General features: G+C 37.3%; 1 protein-coding gene across 5 annotated transcripts in view; it reads left to right on the top strand.

The window, feature by feature from the left end:
• Positions 1-15,442, top strand: part of STK38L (serine/threonine kinase 38 like) — an 83,858-nt gene extending 68,416 nt beyond the window's left edge. For all 5 annotated transcript variants that reach the window (XM_082635938.1, XM_082635939.1, XM_082635940.1 and 2 more), the window contains 9 exons: positions 3,860-3,983; positions 5,515-5,669; positions 6,035-6,137; positions 6,318-6,379; positions 8,273-8,390; positions 8,823-8,946; positions 9,932-10,027; positions 12,464-12,555; positions 12,662-15,442. In XM_082635938.1, the coding sequence (XP_082492064.1) occupies positions 3,860-3,983; positions 5,515-5,669; positions 6,035-6,137; positions 6,318-6,379; positions 8,273-8,390; positions 8,823-8,946; positions 9,932-10,027; positions 12,464-12,555; positions 12,662-12,789 (1,002 nt within the window). In that variant the 3' untranslated portion in view covers positions 12,790-15,442. The remainder of the gene's footprint in view (positions 1-3,859; positions 3,984-5,514; positions 5,670-6,034; positions 6,138-6,317; positions 6,380-8,272; positions 8,391-8,822; positions 8,947-9,931; positions 10,028-12,463; positions 12,556-12,661) is intronic.
• Positions 15,443-16,708: the final 1,266 nt, after the last annotated feature.

The following is a 16,708-nucleotide window of genomic DNA, read 5'->3' as shown; positions in this document are numbered from 1 at the left end:
ATGCACAGCAACAAAGACCCAACGCAGCCATAAATAAATAAATAAATAAATAAATAAATTTAAAAAAGAAATATAATTCAGAAGTAATCAATAGATTGATAGTATTTAAAGTAATGGGACAGATGAAATTGCCTAGGGAACAAATATAGCGAAGAAAAGAGGGCCTGGATCCAAGCCCTTAGGGAACACTAGGCAGAGGAGAATCCAGGAAAGGAGACCAAGAGGGCACATCTGCTCAGTTAAGGGAGACCGCTAGGAGAACATGGTGTTACGCGAGCCAGCAGAAGAAAGCGTTCAAAGGAGAAGGTGAATGGTCAAGTATGTTGAATGCTAAGAGAGGGGCAAGAGGAAGACAGGCCACTGGGTGTCACTGTTGGAGATTCTGAATAACTTGGGAAGGACAGCTCCAGTGGATTGGAGTGCCTAAGTGGAACAGTGGGAAAGAAAATGGGAAGCAAGAAGTGGAGAACGTGAGTATAGATAAGTCTTTCACGTAAAGCAGAACAAAGAACAGTTTGGTAAAGAATGTTGGGGTTTCTTTTGTTGTTGTTAAGGCACTGCTGATTGGAAGAATCCATTAGAGAAAAACTGAAGATGCGGGAGAGAGAAGGCAGATAATTACAGGAGTACACAGGATGACAGAGAAGTTGATCTTTGATAGGAGCTGGGACATTCGGACAGGGAGGAAAAGCAGAGAAAGTAGGAACAAACGCAGGGTGGTTGATCTGGCGTGTAAAGTGCCAGGTTCCTCCTGAGTGCAAATAAAGGAGGTCATCAGCAGGAGGAAAGGAGGGGTAGGTAGCTTGCTGGGGGTGTAAGCAGAGAGAAGTTGTGGAACAGTCACAACTATTGACTTGAAGTGTGGGAAAGCAGACTTGCAGCTGAATGTCCCTTGAGATTTTCAATCGTGAACGTAAAGTGAAACCACTTGGTATTGTTGGGTGATTTTTCTCTGGTAATACTTAGTTGCTCTGGGGCAGGTACAGAATTGGCAGAAATTTGGGCCTAACTAGGCCCAGGCAAATACAACAGAGGGAGAGGAGGACAAGGGAGTTGAAGCTGTTTGCAAAAGAGTGATTATAATGATGGAACCAAGGCCAGGTAGAGAAAGAAATGAGGTTCTGAGGAGAGTAACAGAGAAAAAGTGGTGTAGGGTCCATGGAATGGAGATTGAAGTACAAGAATAAGACACCTGGGAGGATAAAAGGTGGGGATCAGAAACAGAGGTCCTTCAAATGGAGATTTTAGAGGGAGGGCAGTTATTGGTTATGAGAAGGACAAGAAGATTACCATGGGTGGCTGAGGCGCAGTGGAGGAAAAGATCACTGGAGGTGAGGAAGAATGCAGGAGCTGTGCCGATGGGGTATTTGGTGGTTCGTCCTTACGGATCTTGAAATTCACGCATGACTAGAAAGGATGGAAAGGAAGCTGGTGAGCCATGAGCTGAAGTCATGAATGACTTGGGGGGGTTGACCAGGAGGAAGGATGACCGCTGACGGCGCCTGACAGCATGCCCTCAGAGGAGCTGGGGATGAGGAAAGTGTCACAGTGGTTAAGAAGCAGCTGAGGATGAGCAGGAAACCAAGAACCATGAGAGAGAAAGCAGGGCATTCCTGACAACTCACTGTGCAGGAGGACGGGCCTCTCCGTGGACAGCCCGATTTCAGTTAGGATGAGAAGGTGACGGGAGCCATCCAGAGATGAGGTGACAGGGGTTCTGTTGAACACAGGCTGATTCCAGGGGGAAGTGGTTCGGAAGACAAGGAAGGTCGAGATACTGAGCTGTGTTAGAGAGTTGCAGACAATCATGGGAATACATGTCTGTGTCAAGATGTTGATCCTCAGAGATGAGGACATAAACAGGAATCTTCTAACTAAGCCATATGGGATTAGTCCTGGGTCGGGTTTTAGAGGAAGAACAAAAGGCAGCAGTTAGTTCCAGCTCTAGTCTTTAGTTACTGGCCACGTGTGGCTACTGGGCACTTCAGTGTAGCTAGTCTGAATTGAGATGTGCTGTGCATGGAAAATGCTCAGCAAATTTTGAAGATTTGGTGCAAAAAAAAAAAAGTGTAAAATATCTCAATTTTTATATTGATTATATACTGAAATTACAACATTTTGGATATATGGGTGTTACAGAAACTATATTGTTAAAAATAATTTCACCCATTTCTTTTTACTTTTTGTGTGGCTACTAGAAAACTTAAAATGATGTACGTGGCTTACATTTATTTCTATTGGACAGCCCTGGTCTAGAATATTTTGCAGGAGAATCTCGCTGGAGTCCAACATCAAGTCTGTTTTGCACTTTGGGGTTGTTTTTTCCCCTATATAAATTAATCTGCTTTTGTCACCATTGAATTTCATTTTAGAAAACCTTTTCCCCACTCAATTCTAATATGTCATTATTTTAAGTTTTTATCACATTTACTTGAATGCTAACCACTCTGCAAAATTAAGTAGCAACTTTTCTCCCCACTACTGTGGTACTGGATTACTGTGCATGATACTTCCTATACTTTAGAAACATAGGCTCGTTTTTGAAAACATATCCTGTAATCTGGCTTTAAGATACTTAAAAATAGTCAAGCCAAGTTTATCCTGACAACCACAGAGGCAACACCAAAAGTTTGTTTTTCCTTTGCCATCTTAAAATGCTTTGTAAAAGGTAATAGGTAAGAATTTTGGTATCATTTTTCACTTTATGAAACAGGTCCAGAGAGATTTTAAGGTTTTTGATGCCAGAAAACAAGTTTTTAGTTTTTAACATTTATTCTTGTGCTTTGATTTTGATCTCAGAGCATTTACTGTATCAGATCATAATACAATAATCCCAGATAATTTAAGCAGATCATATTTTGTTGTCATGAAAAGGTTTACAAAATCTGTGTTCTTGTGTGCTTTAGGTCAGAGTTCATAATGATGCACAATGAAAATAGCAAACGCATAAAATCAAATCCTATCGTTAATTAATCTTTGAAGAGAGAATGTATAACTATATCAGTGGAAAAGCATCTGAAAGTTGATTATACCAACCCCACAAATCACTCAGTTTATAAAATTTTTCAGTCTATTGTTCATGTAATAGTAGCTCTAGTAATTATGTGTCAAAATTATGTGACAAAAGTAAGTAGCAAAATCCCAAAAAGTTATATAATAATTTGCTGTAGATGTTTATAAATATTATAAAAGTTCATTATAACAAAATGATATAAAATTATTATAAATGTTTCTCCTTCTTAAAAAAACAACCTAATGGTTAAAGACCAAGTCAGTCCCTTTTTTGGACTAGTAAGAGTTAAAAATAGTTTGCTAAGGACCCAGACTTTGTCATACCCATCTATAGGGCATTGCTTAGTACTTTTAACTTTTAAAAGTCAGACCCTAAATTTACATGACAAAGCCAAGATCCTTGGCCAGGTGGAGATTCTGGTTAGAAAAATTTTAGACTAATCATTTTTCTACTTCAGAGGCCTCAGCTTCCCCTTGTGATCCCACCTTTTCAGGCCTAAAGATATCAGCTAAAATAAACTTTCCGGGCTTCCCTGGTGGCACAGTGGTTGAGAGTCCGCCTGCCGATGGAGGGGATGCGGGTTCGTGCCCCGGTCTGGGAAGATCCCACATGCTGTGGAGCGGCTAGGCCCGTGAGCCATGGCCGCTGAGCCTGCGCGTCCGGAGCCTGTGCTCCGCAACGGGAGAGGCCACGACAGTGAGAGGCCGCGTACCGCAAAAAATAAATAAATAAATAAACTATTTCCTGAGCTTCTCCAAATTTACTGAGAATATGATCATTGTTAAGAAGTAAGCTTGGAAAATGTGTAATGTGTTACAATTATTTTTTCAAAATACATTCTTCCAGGTGGCCCATATCCGAGCAGAAAGAGATATTTTAGTAGAAGCAGATGGTGCCTGGGTGGTGAAGATGTTTTACAGTTTTCAAGATAAGAGGAACCTTTATCTGATCATGGAATTTCTCCCTGGAGGTAAAAGCAAACAATAGCAATGACAGACTGACACAAGCACATTGTTATATGTACTTATAATTTTATTGATTAGGTTTACTTTTATATCCCTAGCTCTGAGGTTTTACACAGTCAGTAATGACTTTCTAATAGTTCCTCCCATAATAATGCTAATTTGGACCACAAATCAGATTATTTTGAAGAAATGATAAAGTTGGCACATTTTAAATATTATCATTCTGTGTTTACTGTATATAATTATTTAGATCTTTACAAGTCTGGAGTTAAGAACAAGTCACTAAAGAAAAAGACAAACAACCCAGTGGGTAAATGGTAGGCAGTGTACAGAAGAAAACTCTGGTTAGTCTACAAATACATAGGAAAATGTTCAACTTCACCCATATTCAGGGAAATGCAAATTAAAACAAGAATGAGATTCCATTTCACACTCATCTGATTAGTAAAAACACTGAAAGTCTGATGGGGCTGGGGGAAATGGGCCTCTCATCTGTTCGAAGGAATCTCTAACCCTTACAGAGAGCAGTTCAGAGATACCAGTAAAGTTGAAAATGCACGTGCGCAAGAGGCCTGTAAAAGGATGCTCATTGCAGCAGTGTCATAGTAGTGAAAAACTAGACACAAGATGAATGTCCATCAGTAGAAGAATGGATAAATAAAATGTGGCATAATTGTGTGATGAAATGTTTTACAGTAGTGAAAAGTCAGGAGCTCTATCTATTTCAACAGTAGGATCTCAGAAACAAAGTAGAATAATAAGGCAAGCTGTGGAATTATGTACAGTTGATATTACTTACATAATTTTTAAAAACATACAAAAGACGGTAAATTCATAGATTAATATATATGTATATGAAAACATACTTCAAAAATAAGCTGGAGTAATGCACACCAAGCCAAATCCGTGATAATGGCTACTCAGCAAAAAGGGAAAGTGGAATAGAATGGGAATGGAGGACAAAGAATCTGCATGGTGGTTTTTTTTTTTAAGACTTGAAGCATCATGAAAAAATACCAACAGTTGTCAATTCTGAGTTGTAAATTCACCAGTGTTTATTCTTTGCCCCTTGTAAAAGAGCAAAATTTCTTGAAAACAAAAAAATGTCTAGAAGTGACCCTTTTGGTGGGATGATGACCTATTTTTGTTGGCCCAGAGAGTACTGAGTGTTTTTGAACCTGAATTTGAAAGAATAGATCCCATTTCCAGGTGTGCTTACACTGATTCATTCTCACATTTTGACATATTTTCCTCAGCCACTTATTCTGGATGTTGAGTGGTAGATATTACTTCTTTATCACCTCTGCTCTGATTTGATTTCACATACTTTCTACCTTAAAACCATTAAATGTCATGAAACTTTTCCTTATGCAGTGACACTTTTTTTATCGGGCCCTAGAGATGGTAGGAGGTACACTGGGTAGATCATAAAGGGCAAACATCAGGCATATGTTGTATATTACAAAGAAATCTTTTATAAGGCATTCCCCTTTTTGAGGCATTTCTAACACATGGTACTCACTCTCATTTAATTAGGTGACATGATGACATTGCTCATGAAGAAAGATACTTTGACGGAAGAGGAAACACAGTTCTACATTTCAGAGACTGTTCTGGCGATAGATGCGATCCACCAGTTGGGTTTCATCCATCGGGATATTAAACCAGACAACCTTTTATTGGATGCCAAGGCACGTGAAGAAAGTGAATTATTAGGTTGCTGATTATTTTATGAAGTGATAGAGGTGATTCTGTGATTGGAAATGGGCCACTGCAATTTATATTATTGCTAACCTACATTATTTCATAGACGGATACGGTAGGAGAGAGCCTTGAAGTGAAATGACATCAAGGGAGAACTGGCTGTCTTTTTATCATCTTCCGTTTTCTACTCCTTAAAATCATCATCATCAAATATTGATAATTTTACATTTCACCTGTATGAATTCTAAGAATTTTTATGATTACATTTAGAAGAGTTTTTAATGAGGCTTTTGTCTCTAAGTTAATAAAATCTATTGATTTTACTAGGTTTTGTCTTTCTTTTTTTCCTTAGGGTCATGTAAAATTATCTGATTTTGGTTTGTGCACGGGATTAAAGAAGGCTCATAGGACTGAATTCTACAGAAATCTTACACACAACCCACCAAGTGACTTCTGTAAGTTTGATTTTTGGGGGGTTAAAGTAGTACAGCTGGTTTAATCCAGGACTGTTGAGAACTGAAGCTTCTCTCCTTCTCCTCACACCTTAAACCAATGTATTTTCAATGGATATGTGTAAATTTGTTTTCTGGTAAGAGCTTTTCCCTTGTAATTACAATTCTGTCTTGTTGAATTAGCATTCCAGAACATGAACTCAAAGAGGAAAGCAGAAACATGGAAGAAGAACAGGAGACAACTGGTGAGTTGAAGAAGGAATTTTGTGCCCTGGTCCTAAAATCTCATTTGGTATTTGCTTGGTACTTCGGAGCTTCACAATGATTAGTTCTTACTTCATAGCAATGATAGAGCTTGTTCCGGGATCATAGAGTTTTCTTAGTTTCTCTGTAACACTTCCCTCCCTGTAAAGGAAAATGCTGATTTTTACTTTATGATTTCACTTCAGAATATTTTATCAAGCATATCTATAATTAGTTAATCTGTCTGTTTACGAGTACTGGCATTTTCTATAAAACTCACCGAGATGAGTGTAAATTGTAGTAAATGCCGTATGATTTTTATGTTTCCATTTTCCCTACCTGTCCTGATGCAACAAATGTCAATCAGCATAAGTAAGGTTATTGTGTGCTTCTAAGAACTTCATAGACAAAGTAAACAGAAAGTCTGGCATGTTAGCAGTGTTACAATAAAATAGATAAAATAAAATTGGAAAGCAGACTTTACTGCAAATAAACTGACTGCTTTAATGTGGAACAACACTATTTTTAACCCCACACTATTTCTCCTCCATTACTCAGCAAATATTAGAATCATTTGCCCCTTTTCCTCTTTCCCTTTATCCTCTTAACTAGGTCCATGAACACTGTCAAGGTTAGGAATGTGCCTTTTGACTTTAATTTCGTAACTTCTTGTACAACGCCTGGTACATATCGACACTCTGTAAATATTTGTTAAATTCAACAAAGTGATGAAGAGAAACTCATTCAGGAGTCCCTCAGGAAGGTAAATAGACTGAAAGGCAAGAGTCTGATACCCTCTCAAAGCAAATAAAATGACCTTTGCATTATTGAGCTCATTCTCTCATTAGCCCAAGTAAACTTTTTGTGCTTGTAAAACATTTTGGTGTTTTTACAAGTTTTTTTAAAATGTTTTGAGCTATGCATTAATGACAGAATCTTCCTTCTACTTTTAAACGTGTCACTTTTAGATCAGATTTTACAATTGAGAAAAGAATTGTAGTATTTCCTACTTATAAAGGGAAAAATGAATACTGCCTAAAGCTATGGTGGGAATTCTGTACCCCCTGATTACAGAATATTCACACTGATTACTCATGTGCAGGTTTTATTATTCTCGTGACCATCATCATGACTTACATCAGTGTTTCCCAGTGAAGAAACATAAGGGACTCTTGGTATTTGGGGCAGGAAATTCCTTTAGAACCTGTATCCCCTGCCCACTCTATGCCAATCATGTCTTCCCCCAGGTCATTGAAATGTCAAAATCTTCTGTCACACATTTTCCACATTTTCAGGTGGCCCTTAGAGTACTACCTGTAGTTGAAAATCATTGCCTTAAAGAAAGTTTTTGTAAGATTTTACATGAATTAAGAATGAAAAACTGCATTGCTTTCTAATGGATAAGCAGTGCCCTGGAAATGAGTTTATAATGAAAATACCTGACGTTTATATAGTAGGCTGTAGTTTACAAACACATTCCTTTGCTTGTTTCATCCTCGTATCCACTCTGTTAGGGCAGGTATTATTACTCCAATTTTATGTGAGCAGAAGCTGAGGCTCAGAAAGGTTGAATAACTTGCCTGAGAGCACATTACTAGTGAGTGGGGAAGCCAGGCCTACTGGGCACAAGCTTTTTATTCTTTTTGGAATGGATTTAGGGCTAAATACATAAATAACGTTGTTGAGCTCTTTGCGGGACAGAAATCATGTCTTAAATAACAAATTATCTGACTCAGTGCCTATCACCAAGCCTTATACATGATAAACATGCAAAACAAGTATTAAATGAAATATTAACTTCTGTATATATTGGTTTTTCCAGTAGTGAGCCATACTTGGATCTTTAAAAAAAAAAAACATTGAGAACATTGATTTGACAAGCTGTTCCCTTGCAGGCATATTCCACAGTGGGGACACCAGATTACATTGCTCCAGAAGTGTTCATGCAGACTGGGTACAACAAATTGTGTGACTGGTGGTCTTTGGGAGTAATTATGTATGAAATGCTAATAGGTATGTTTTATCATTCATTTATGTACAGACCATATAAATTTCCTTGAGTGCCACTGATGAACATATTGTAGATATTATGGGCTGAAATATCTGAACTCTTTAAACTGATTTCTGACATCCGCCAATGTTAAATACACACTGATAAATATCAGTGAGCTCTCCAGGGATCCTCTGTCAGGAAGGGGGCATTTAACTGGAACTCCCATGTATCAAAATTGTGTCTGCATGGCCTTTTAGGTAAAAGAGGGGCAATGCTTTAAATCCTTTATTTTATTGACTTTATTAGCAATTTTATTATAAATGGCTGAATGGTGGTATTTTTTATCGTTAAGAGGAGCACCCAGGGCTATTTTGTTTTTTGTGACACACATATAATAGGTGTAGCATATTTGATCATAAAAGCTCATGAAACTTGTTTTCTCTGATACGTAGGATATCCACCTTTCTGCTCTGAAACACCTCAAGAAACATATAGGAAAGTGATGAACTGGAAAGAAACTCTGGTATTTCCTCCAGAGGTGCCTATATCTGAAAAAGCCAAGGACTTAATTCTTAGGTTAGTAGTTAAATCCCTAGAAGAGTTTGTGGTATCTTAAAACTTCACAGGGACCTAAAAGACTAAATTGCCTATTTCAGCTTTGTGGGAGGAAAAAGACTATCACTGATCTATACAGTCAAAGGCATCAGTGAAGAAAAGGTGTTTTTTTACAAATGTAGACTCTTAAAAGGAATTATGCAGGAAAAAAAGTCAGAGTTAAGAAGGGGAAAGAGGCCTTGTATTATTTCAAAGGTCACTCCTGTTAAAATACAATGACCATATCCCTATCCCCTAAAGAGAAAGGGAAAATAAATTCTTAGTAGCAGTTCATATCACAAAAGTCTCTATATGAAACCTTTTCTAAGCACAAGATTCCATTCTGTTTCTCAACTAAGATGAAGTGTTTAGGCTCTGTTGTAAATGGCTGGAAGGGATATAAATTGGGCAACCCATGGGAACAGCCAGTTGGCAGCATATTATACAAAAATCTTCAACTGTCTATGACCTTTGACCCAGCAATTCTACTTCTAGGAATTTTGCATATGCAGATGATCAGATGTGTGTAAAGATTTAGGTACAGTATGTTATCTTGATATTGTTTTTAGTAATGAAAAATTTAAAACCTTCTAAATGTTCAACAATAGTGAACTGGCTAAATGAATTGTAGTGTTTCCATGTGTAAATTTTAGAAAATGAAGTTATAGAAAAATATTTAATGACTTTGAGAAATGTTCTAAGTGGAAAAAATAGTCCTAAAATGGTAACTACTTATCAACACAATATTTTAAAAATTATATTAAAAGACTAGAAGGAAATGGCTTCAGTGTTTATAGTAGTTATGTCTGAGTAGTGCAATTATAGATGATTTCTATTTTTTTCCCACATCTCCCACAATAGAGTTAACTTCTGTAAACAGAAAAAACGATGAAATGTTTGAAATCATGCAAATAGACTACTTTAGATGCAATCTGCATATGATCATTTCTCTGTCTCCATTTTCCAGGTTTTGTATTGATTCTGAAAATAGAATTGGGAATAGTGGAGTAGAAGAAATAAAAAGTCATCCTTTTTTTGAAGGTGTAGATTGGGGGCACATCAGGTATGTTTATAGGCTTTGAGTGGGAGAGGTCTGAGTAAAAACTGTTTTACTAGATTTGGTGATTAATTTTTCTTTGATTCTGCTAGATTAAATACAAGAAGTAGCACTGTGATAATATGATAAATCAGTGTTCTCTGGGTTATATAAATGAGTGAGACTATAGTGGCTATAGCTAAATGACTCATTTTATCTAATGTCCACTTTAAGGAAGAAGCACATATTGTGCCCGTTTAGATTCTGATATTCAGAGTTACATGACGAAGACTGTTTGCACAACAAAGATATAATTACATTTGACTCTATAACCCCTCATTTTTGTCCTCTAATTAATATACCATACTGTGTCTCCTTCATTAATTTGTAAGAATATACGGTCCCTCTTCTAAACATTGTGGGAGGGCTTCCCTGGTGGCGCAGTGGTTGGGGGTCCGCCTGCCGATGCAGGGGACACGGGTTCGTGCCCCGGTCTGGGAGGATCCCACGTGCCGCGGAGCAGCTGGGCCCGTGAGCCATGGCCGCTGGGCCTGTGCGTCCGGAGCCTGTGCTCCGCAACGGGAGGGGCCGCAGCGGTGAGAGGCCCATGTACCGCCAAAAAAACCCAACAACAACAGAAAAAAAAAAACACTGTGGGAAAAGTTAAATAATGCAAGTAACTTTTAAGAATTTGCTTACAGTTGTTCGTTGTGAGCATTGGCCTTTATTCAGTCTGTGGCCAAACCACCCTCAGTGGCTGTGATCTATTCCTCAGACAGCAACAGTTGAGAAACAAGTCTGATCATGCCGTTTTCTTCCTTCTCTTTGCACTTAGAATAAAACGAAGGATCCTTAACTGCTTTTCAGGATCGTAGGATGCGGCTCTTGCCTCATCTGTACAAGCTGCATCTTGTATGGTCTTTCCCACTTCTCCCACCCCAGGGTTTTGTCATTTGCTCTTCATTCTGACAAAAATGCTCTTCACCTCCCTGCCCCTGCCCTTGCCCTGCCTAGCCAGCCCCTTTTCACTTTCAAGACAGCCTATGTGTCCCTTCACTGGAGCTTCTATGATATGCTAGGCACTCTACCTGATTATAGCCAATTTGGGGGGATCATTTATTGTATGTCCAGCACTGTTCTAGGTGCTTTATGTGCATTTCTTATCTTATCCTCATAATAAACCTGTCACAGAGAAGTAATTTGCCTGCAGTGCCTCAGCTAGTGAATGATCTAGCTAGAACTGCTAACTAGAACTAGACCCAGGCAGTTTGATTCTAGAGTCCTGACTCTTACCCGCTACACTGTATTATACTGTCTATACATCATCTCATTGAGCCGAACTATGATTCCCCCCTGTTACAGTTGGAAGGATGCTTAGAGACTACCAGTCCAGTCTCCTGTTTTGTTTTTTGTTTTTGTTTTTTTTTTTTTTTTTTTTTGCGGTACGCGGGCCTCTCACTGCTGTGGCCTCTCCTGTTGCGGAGCGCAGGCCCCGGACGCGCAGGCCCAGCGGCCATGGCTCACGGGCCCAGCCACCCCGCGGCATGTGCGATCCTCCCGGACTGGGGCACGAACCCGTGTCCCCTGCATCGGCAGGCGGACTCTCAACCACTGCGCCACCAGGGAAGCCCTCCTGGTTTTATATTAGGGAACAGTCGCAGTACCTAAGGTCATCCTGCTAAGTAATGACAAGAGATTAGATCTCAGGGCACCAGGGTCTATGCTTCTTTACACTAAACTAATGTAAATTTATTAAGTTAGTACATTAAGTATAAATAGGTTAGAAAATTCTGGAGAAAATATATACATGCTCTTACATAATTCTGTAAACTTATCACCTAATAGATCCAATAAGTACTTGTTAAAAAACTAGAAGCAATAAAAATTGATAAATTTTTAACTATTTTTAGCATGATAAAAAGGCATTTTCATGACTTAGTATTTTTTTAACCTAATGTCCCTGATTCCCTTAACGTTTACATGACTGAGAAGTTTTTGGATTCAGATTTCATCACAAATGTGTAGTCCCTTCACTCTTTGAGCCCCTTATTTTCCTAAATGACTTGATTTACGGATCCTCTACTAGAAGAATTCTATTCCTGAATTAATTAGGTAGGATCCAGTCCCCACAATATCTAGGGTACTTTATATAATGATAAAGTTCTTTAAATAAAATCTTTTCTGCTTTCCCTTTCATTAACTCTTATTTTTCCTCTTTAAAAAGACAGCATGAGAAAGTCTTGGTACAAAGAAATAAAAATTCCAAGTAAATGATAATATTTTAATTTAAAAATTATACTCGTCTATGAAATCCACTTAACTACAGGTATTTTCAAATCCATAATAAATTTCCTTGGCTCTTCTAATATCTGTAGAACAGCATGCAGAATTTGCAGGCAGGATTATGTTTTGGAAAACTGAGTTCAAGAAAACTTACCATGGTTACTCAATACCTTTTTACAGGGAAAGGCCAGCAGCAATCCCTATAGAAATCAAAAGCATTGATGATACATCAAATTTTGATGACTTTCCTGAATCTGATATTTTACAACCAGGTAGGACAATCTACAACACAATTAACACTATTAAAAGTCTCTGAAGATGATGACATTTTCATTAATGAAATTCCTTTGCTCTTTGTTAATTTTTCTATCTTCCTAGTGCCAAACACCACAGAACCGGACTACAAATCCAAAGACTGGGTTTTTCTCAATTATACCTATAAAAGGTTTGAAGGGTTGACTCAGCGTGGCTCTATCCCCACCTACATGAAAGCTGGGAAATTATGAATGAAGATCACATTCGCTCACAACCAAGAGAACTCAGGTAGCTGCATCACCAGGCTTGCTTGGCGTAGATAACAGTACACTGAAATACTCCCGAAGATGGTGGTGCTTCCGACTACAAGAGGAAATTCTACAGGATTAGGATTTCTGAGACTACTACAGGAATTGGTTGGCAGTGCCAGCTGGCTTTTTTTTTTTTTAATATTTTATTATTTTTGTTAACTTTATTATATGAAGGTACTGGAATAAAAGAAATGTACATCCCTTTCTAACTGCACTGCCTACATGCGTATTAAGGTCCATTCTGCCTGTGTGTGCTGTGGCTTTGTACTGTAACACCTCTAATCAATTCAGGAGCAACATATGTCATTTAAAGCAACATAGGCTAACCTGTAGGTAACACTGCAGTATTGTTTTACTGCAGACCTTATGGGTCTAGATAATCAATAAAAGCCATTAGAACACTTGCCCTATTGGTTTGGACATGTATAGAATATATATGAAGACAATTTCTGTAATGGTTTTAAGACATTTTAAAAAGGAAATACACTGGTTATTTAAAAAATAGAATTTATCATCATGTTATTGCACAAACTCCACAGTAGGGAGTGACAAGTTTATAATAAGGAGGAAGTTTTAACACCTTCACTCAAGCACTCCACTAATATATTTACTTTGCATTCAGAAATACTGATGACCTTTATATACGTAGTCTGTATACTCATAGGGAGATGTACTGTATTATATAAAATGTAAAGTTGCTTTTCTTGTGACAAGAGGACTTCTTTTTTAACAAGAGGACATGGCATTATTTTAATTTGATTATGGTGAGTTGAATTTAAGAAATGACCATGAGGGCTGCTTGTAGAGAACTAGTGTATTTTTATTAAACTATTTTTTTAAACGTCAGACTTCTGATCATGTAAATGGACTTGTAGAGAACAAAGAGCTATTTACTTTGGTTTTCTAGAAAGTTGTTACATATCATGGCTGGTTAACTTTTCTTTCTTTTGATGAACATTTTTCCTTTGATAGTACCTGTATTATTGTGCCATTATCATCTTATACTCCAAATGTACCAAAGATCCTGAACAGAGTGGATGTTCACAACTGAGGAGAATTTCACTGTCCTGTGGGAATGCTGTCTTCAGATCTTTGATGGAGGCCAGCTCATTCAAGGGCAATATTGTTCATGTTTAGCTACATCACTGTGGCTAATGTAAATGGAATTAAGGAAGTAAATGAAGGCCGGTGGGTTGTGATTAGAGAATAGGGGTGATGATGTCAGCAGCAACTTCTTTGGGTATTTCCCTAAGAATGGAATAGTCTTTTCTAGCTCAACATTTTAATTTTAAAATGACTCTCTGAGGTTTTGGTTTTATCAGTAGTAGTGGAGAAGTAATACTTTATCCAAGAATGGCCTAATGTTTATCTTAACTGTTAACTGGTGGGATTTTTTTAGATACAACAGTTATCACTATTACAAATGATCTGTGATCAGAATCTAAAATGATAATTTATTTGTATGGATGTTCTTCTTAGTGGGAAAGAATTGCATAGGACCATTATGCAAATCTACAAAAGATTTTATAAATGTCGCTGCTTGCTAGGGAACTCCACAGTGTTTTAATAAGGTCATTCTAGGTTTTTTTTCCTGCCCTGTTCTCCCCTTCCCTTCCTCCCCATTCCTTGCCTTTCCTTCCTTTCCCTTTCCCTCACCCCACTCTTTCCTAGTATTTGTTTGATACTTATTATGTGTTCATCTAATAGTTCATCTCCATTTTTCTTACTTGGATCATCTCTCATCTAGGAGAAAGAACTATTAAAATCCTGGGGTTATCTCAATCTGACTAACTCTGGTTTTTCTAATCATAACTGCCTCTAATTTTAAAAAATCTTTAACTTATGTTTAGTTTTATGAGATTTTTCTCAAATCCGCCCCCCATTTTAAAAAAGGATGTTTTGCGAGTGTGATAGTGAATGGGTAAGATATGGGGAAATTGCAACATTCTCTGGCTCTAATATGGTAACTCTTCTAGTACAAAAAAATTCATTAATTCAAGTTAGAGAGATTGATACAAAGGAGCTGAGTTTACCTTTTAATTGAATAAGAATAGAGCATTTTAGTTTCCATCTCCTTCATTCTTATTAATAGGAAGAACTTGGGAATAGTTACGGTTTCTTGGCAGTGGAAGGGCAGTTAGGGAAAATTTACTTTGTTTAGAGTCTCATTTTCCCCTGGAGTTAATAGAGTGACTCATAATCTTTGGGGTTTCCTCCTCATCAAAAGCATTTCTTAAGTGCCTACCTAAAAGCAATTACAGACTGTGTCTGCCCTTTGGAAGCTAAGAATTTGATTCATGATGCAAATTAGCTAGATGATTTGCGAAGTACCCTTGAGATTGAATTTTCTCTGTTATATACTTCCCATATTTCAGGTGAACCATTTAATTTAAATGACAAAACCCTATCTAATCAACTGAGCATAATGACATTTTCTTTAAATTAGACTCTATTTTGAATTAAAGAGTTTTGTTATAAACTGTGTGTTCTTGGTTTTTCTAAGTATATAGAAAGCTTGTATAATTCAGATTTATTGATTTCCTGATTTAATGTAGACTTTGACTTTTTTTATTAAAAAAACCTTTGTATTAAAGCAAGTTATGTTATTTTTCTTTTATGCTTTTCTTATTAACATAGCTTTAAATCTTTAAATTTATTGAAACATACTGCAATCTGAGAATAGGGAATTTCTTATAAGTCAACCTCTTCTGAATGGAATATATATATGATTTAATAAGCTATTAGTTGAATGGAAAATAACAAGTGTGGAATATTCAAAACTTTCTTTGGTTGCTAAGGCTCAAGATAGGATTTCAGTTATTTCTATAATAACATACTTTTTCTGTTTTTTTAAATGCCTGTTATGTTTGTGTAAATCTGTAAATCTCAAAATACTTTTAAGTACATTTATTTTTGGTGTTTTATCATAGAAAACCTTTAGACAATCAACCCATCAGTATCTACTGGTAGGAGAAACAGCTATCCATCTATCAATGATCTACAAATAAACAAATTGAGATTTTAATCAGTAGAGAGGTCCCTGCCTACCAAACACACTCTCTCTTTGAATTGCTAAGACTGAGAACATTCAAAATAACCATTTTGCTACAACCAGGATTATTTCCTCTTGTCTTTATTTAAATTTTATTTTCTCTATAGAAGTGCACTTATTTCTGGAAACTTTTAATGAAACAAACACTTGGAACAAATATAAGTACAAGACGCTTAGGACTACTAGAGATACTTTAGATTTTTATGAAAAAAAGTGAGGGAGATATTGCTGTTTTTTAAAGGTCTGAAATAATAAAAAGAGATCTTAGTTATTTTTTTAAAGCAATATAAATTATTCAGTTGTCTGGAAAAATAATCACCAGGCTATCGAGTTCTGTCTTCAGTTACTGAGTTTCAAAGAAGTGTTTTGGTGGCATGAGGCCTTTTTCCTTGAAGGTAAGAAAAGAATAAAAACTATGTTTATATGGGCCTCCCTGGTGGCGCAGTGGTTGAGAGTCCGCCTGCCGATGCAGGGGATACGGGTTCGTGCCCCGGTCTGGGAGGATCCCATATGCCGCGGAGCGGCTGGGCCCGTGAGCCATGGCCGCTGGGCCTGCGCATCCGGAGCCTGTGCTCCGCAACGGGAGAGGCCACAACAGTGAGAGGCCCGCATACCGCAAAAAGAAAAAAAAAATAAAAAAATAAAAAATAAAAACTATGTTTATAATATTTCTGCTGGTGAGGTTTTTTGGTTATATTTTCAAGTTTTGAGATAGGTGTTATCCAAAACTCAAGAAAGACTATTTTGTAAATGTATCCAACTTTTATACTTAAAGATTACATCAAGAACAAAATAAATATTTTAAGT

Source organism: Mesoplodon mirus, assembly GCF_964341445.2.
Source record: "Mesoplodon mirus genome assembly, chromosome: 11".
Taxonomy (NCBI): Eukaryota; Metazoa; Chordata; class Mammalia; order Artiodactyla; family Ziphiidae; genus Mesoplodon; species Mesoplodon mirus.
Note: the sequence above shows the minus strand (reverse complement) of the source record. Positions and strands in the feature narration are given on the sequence as shown.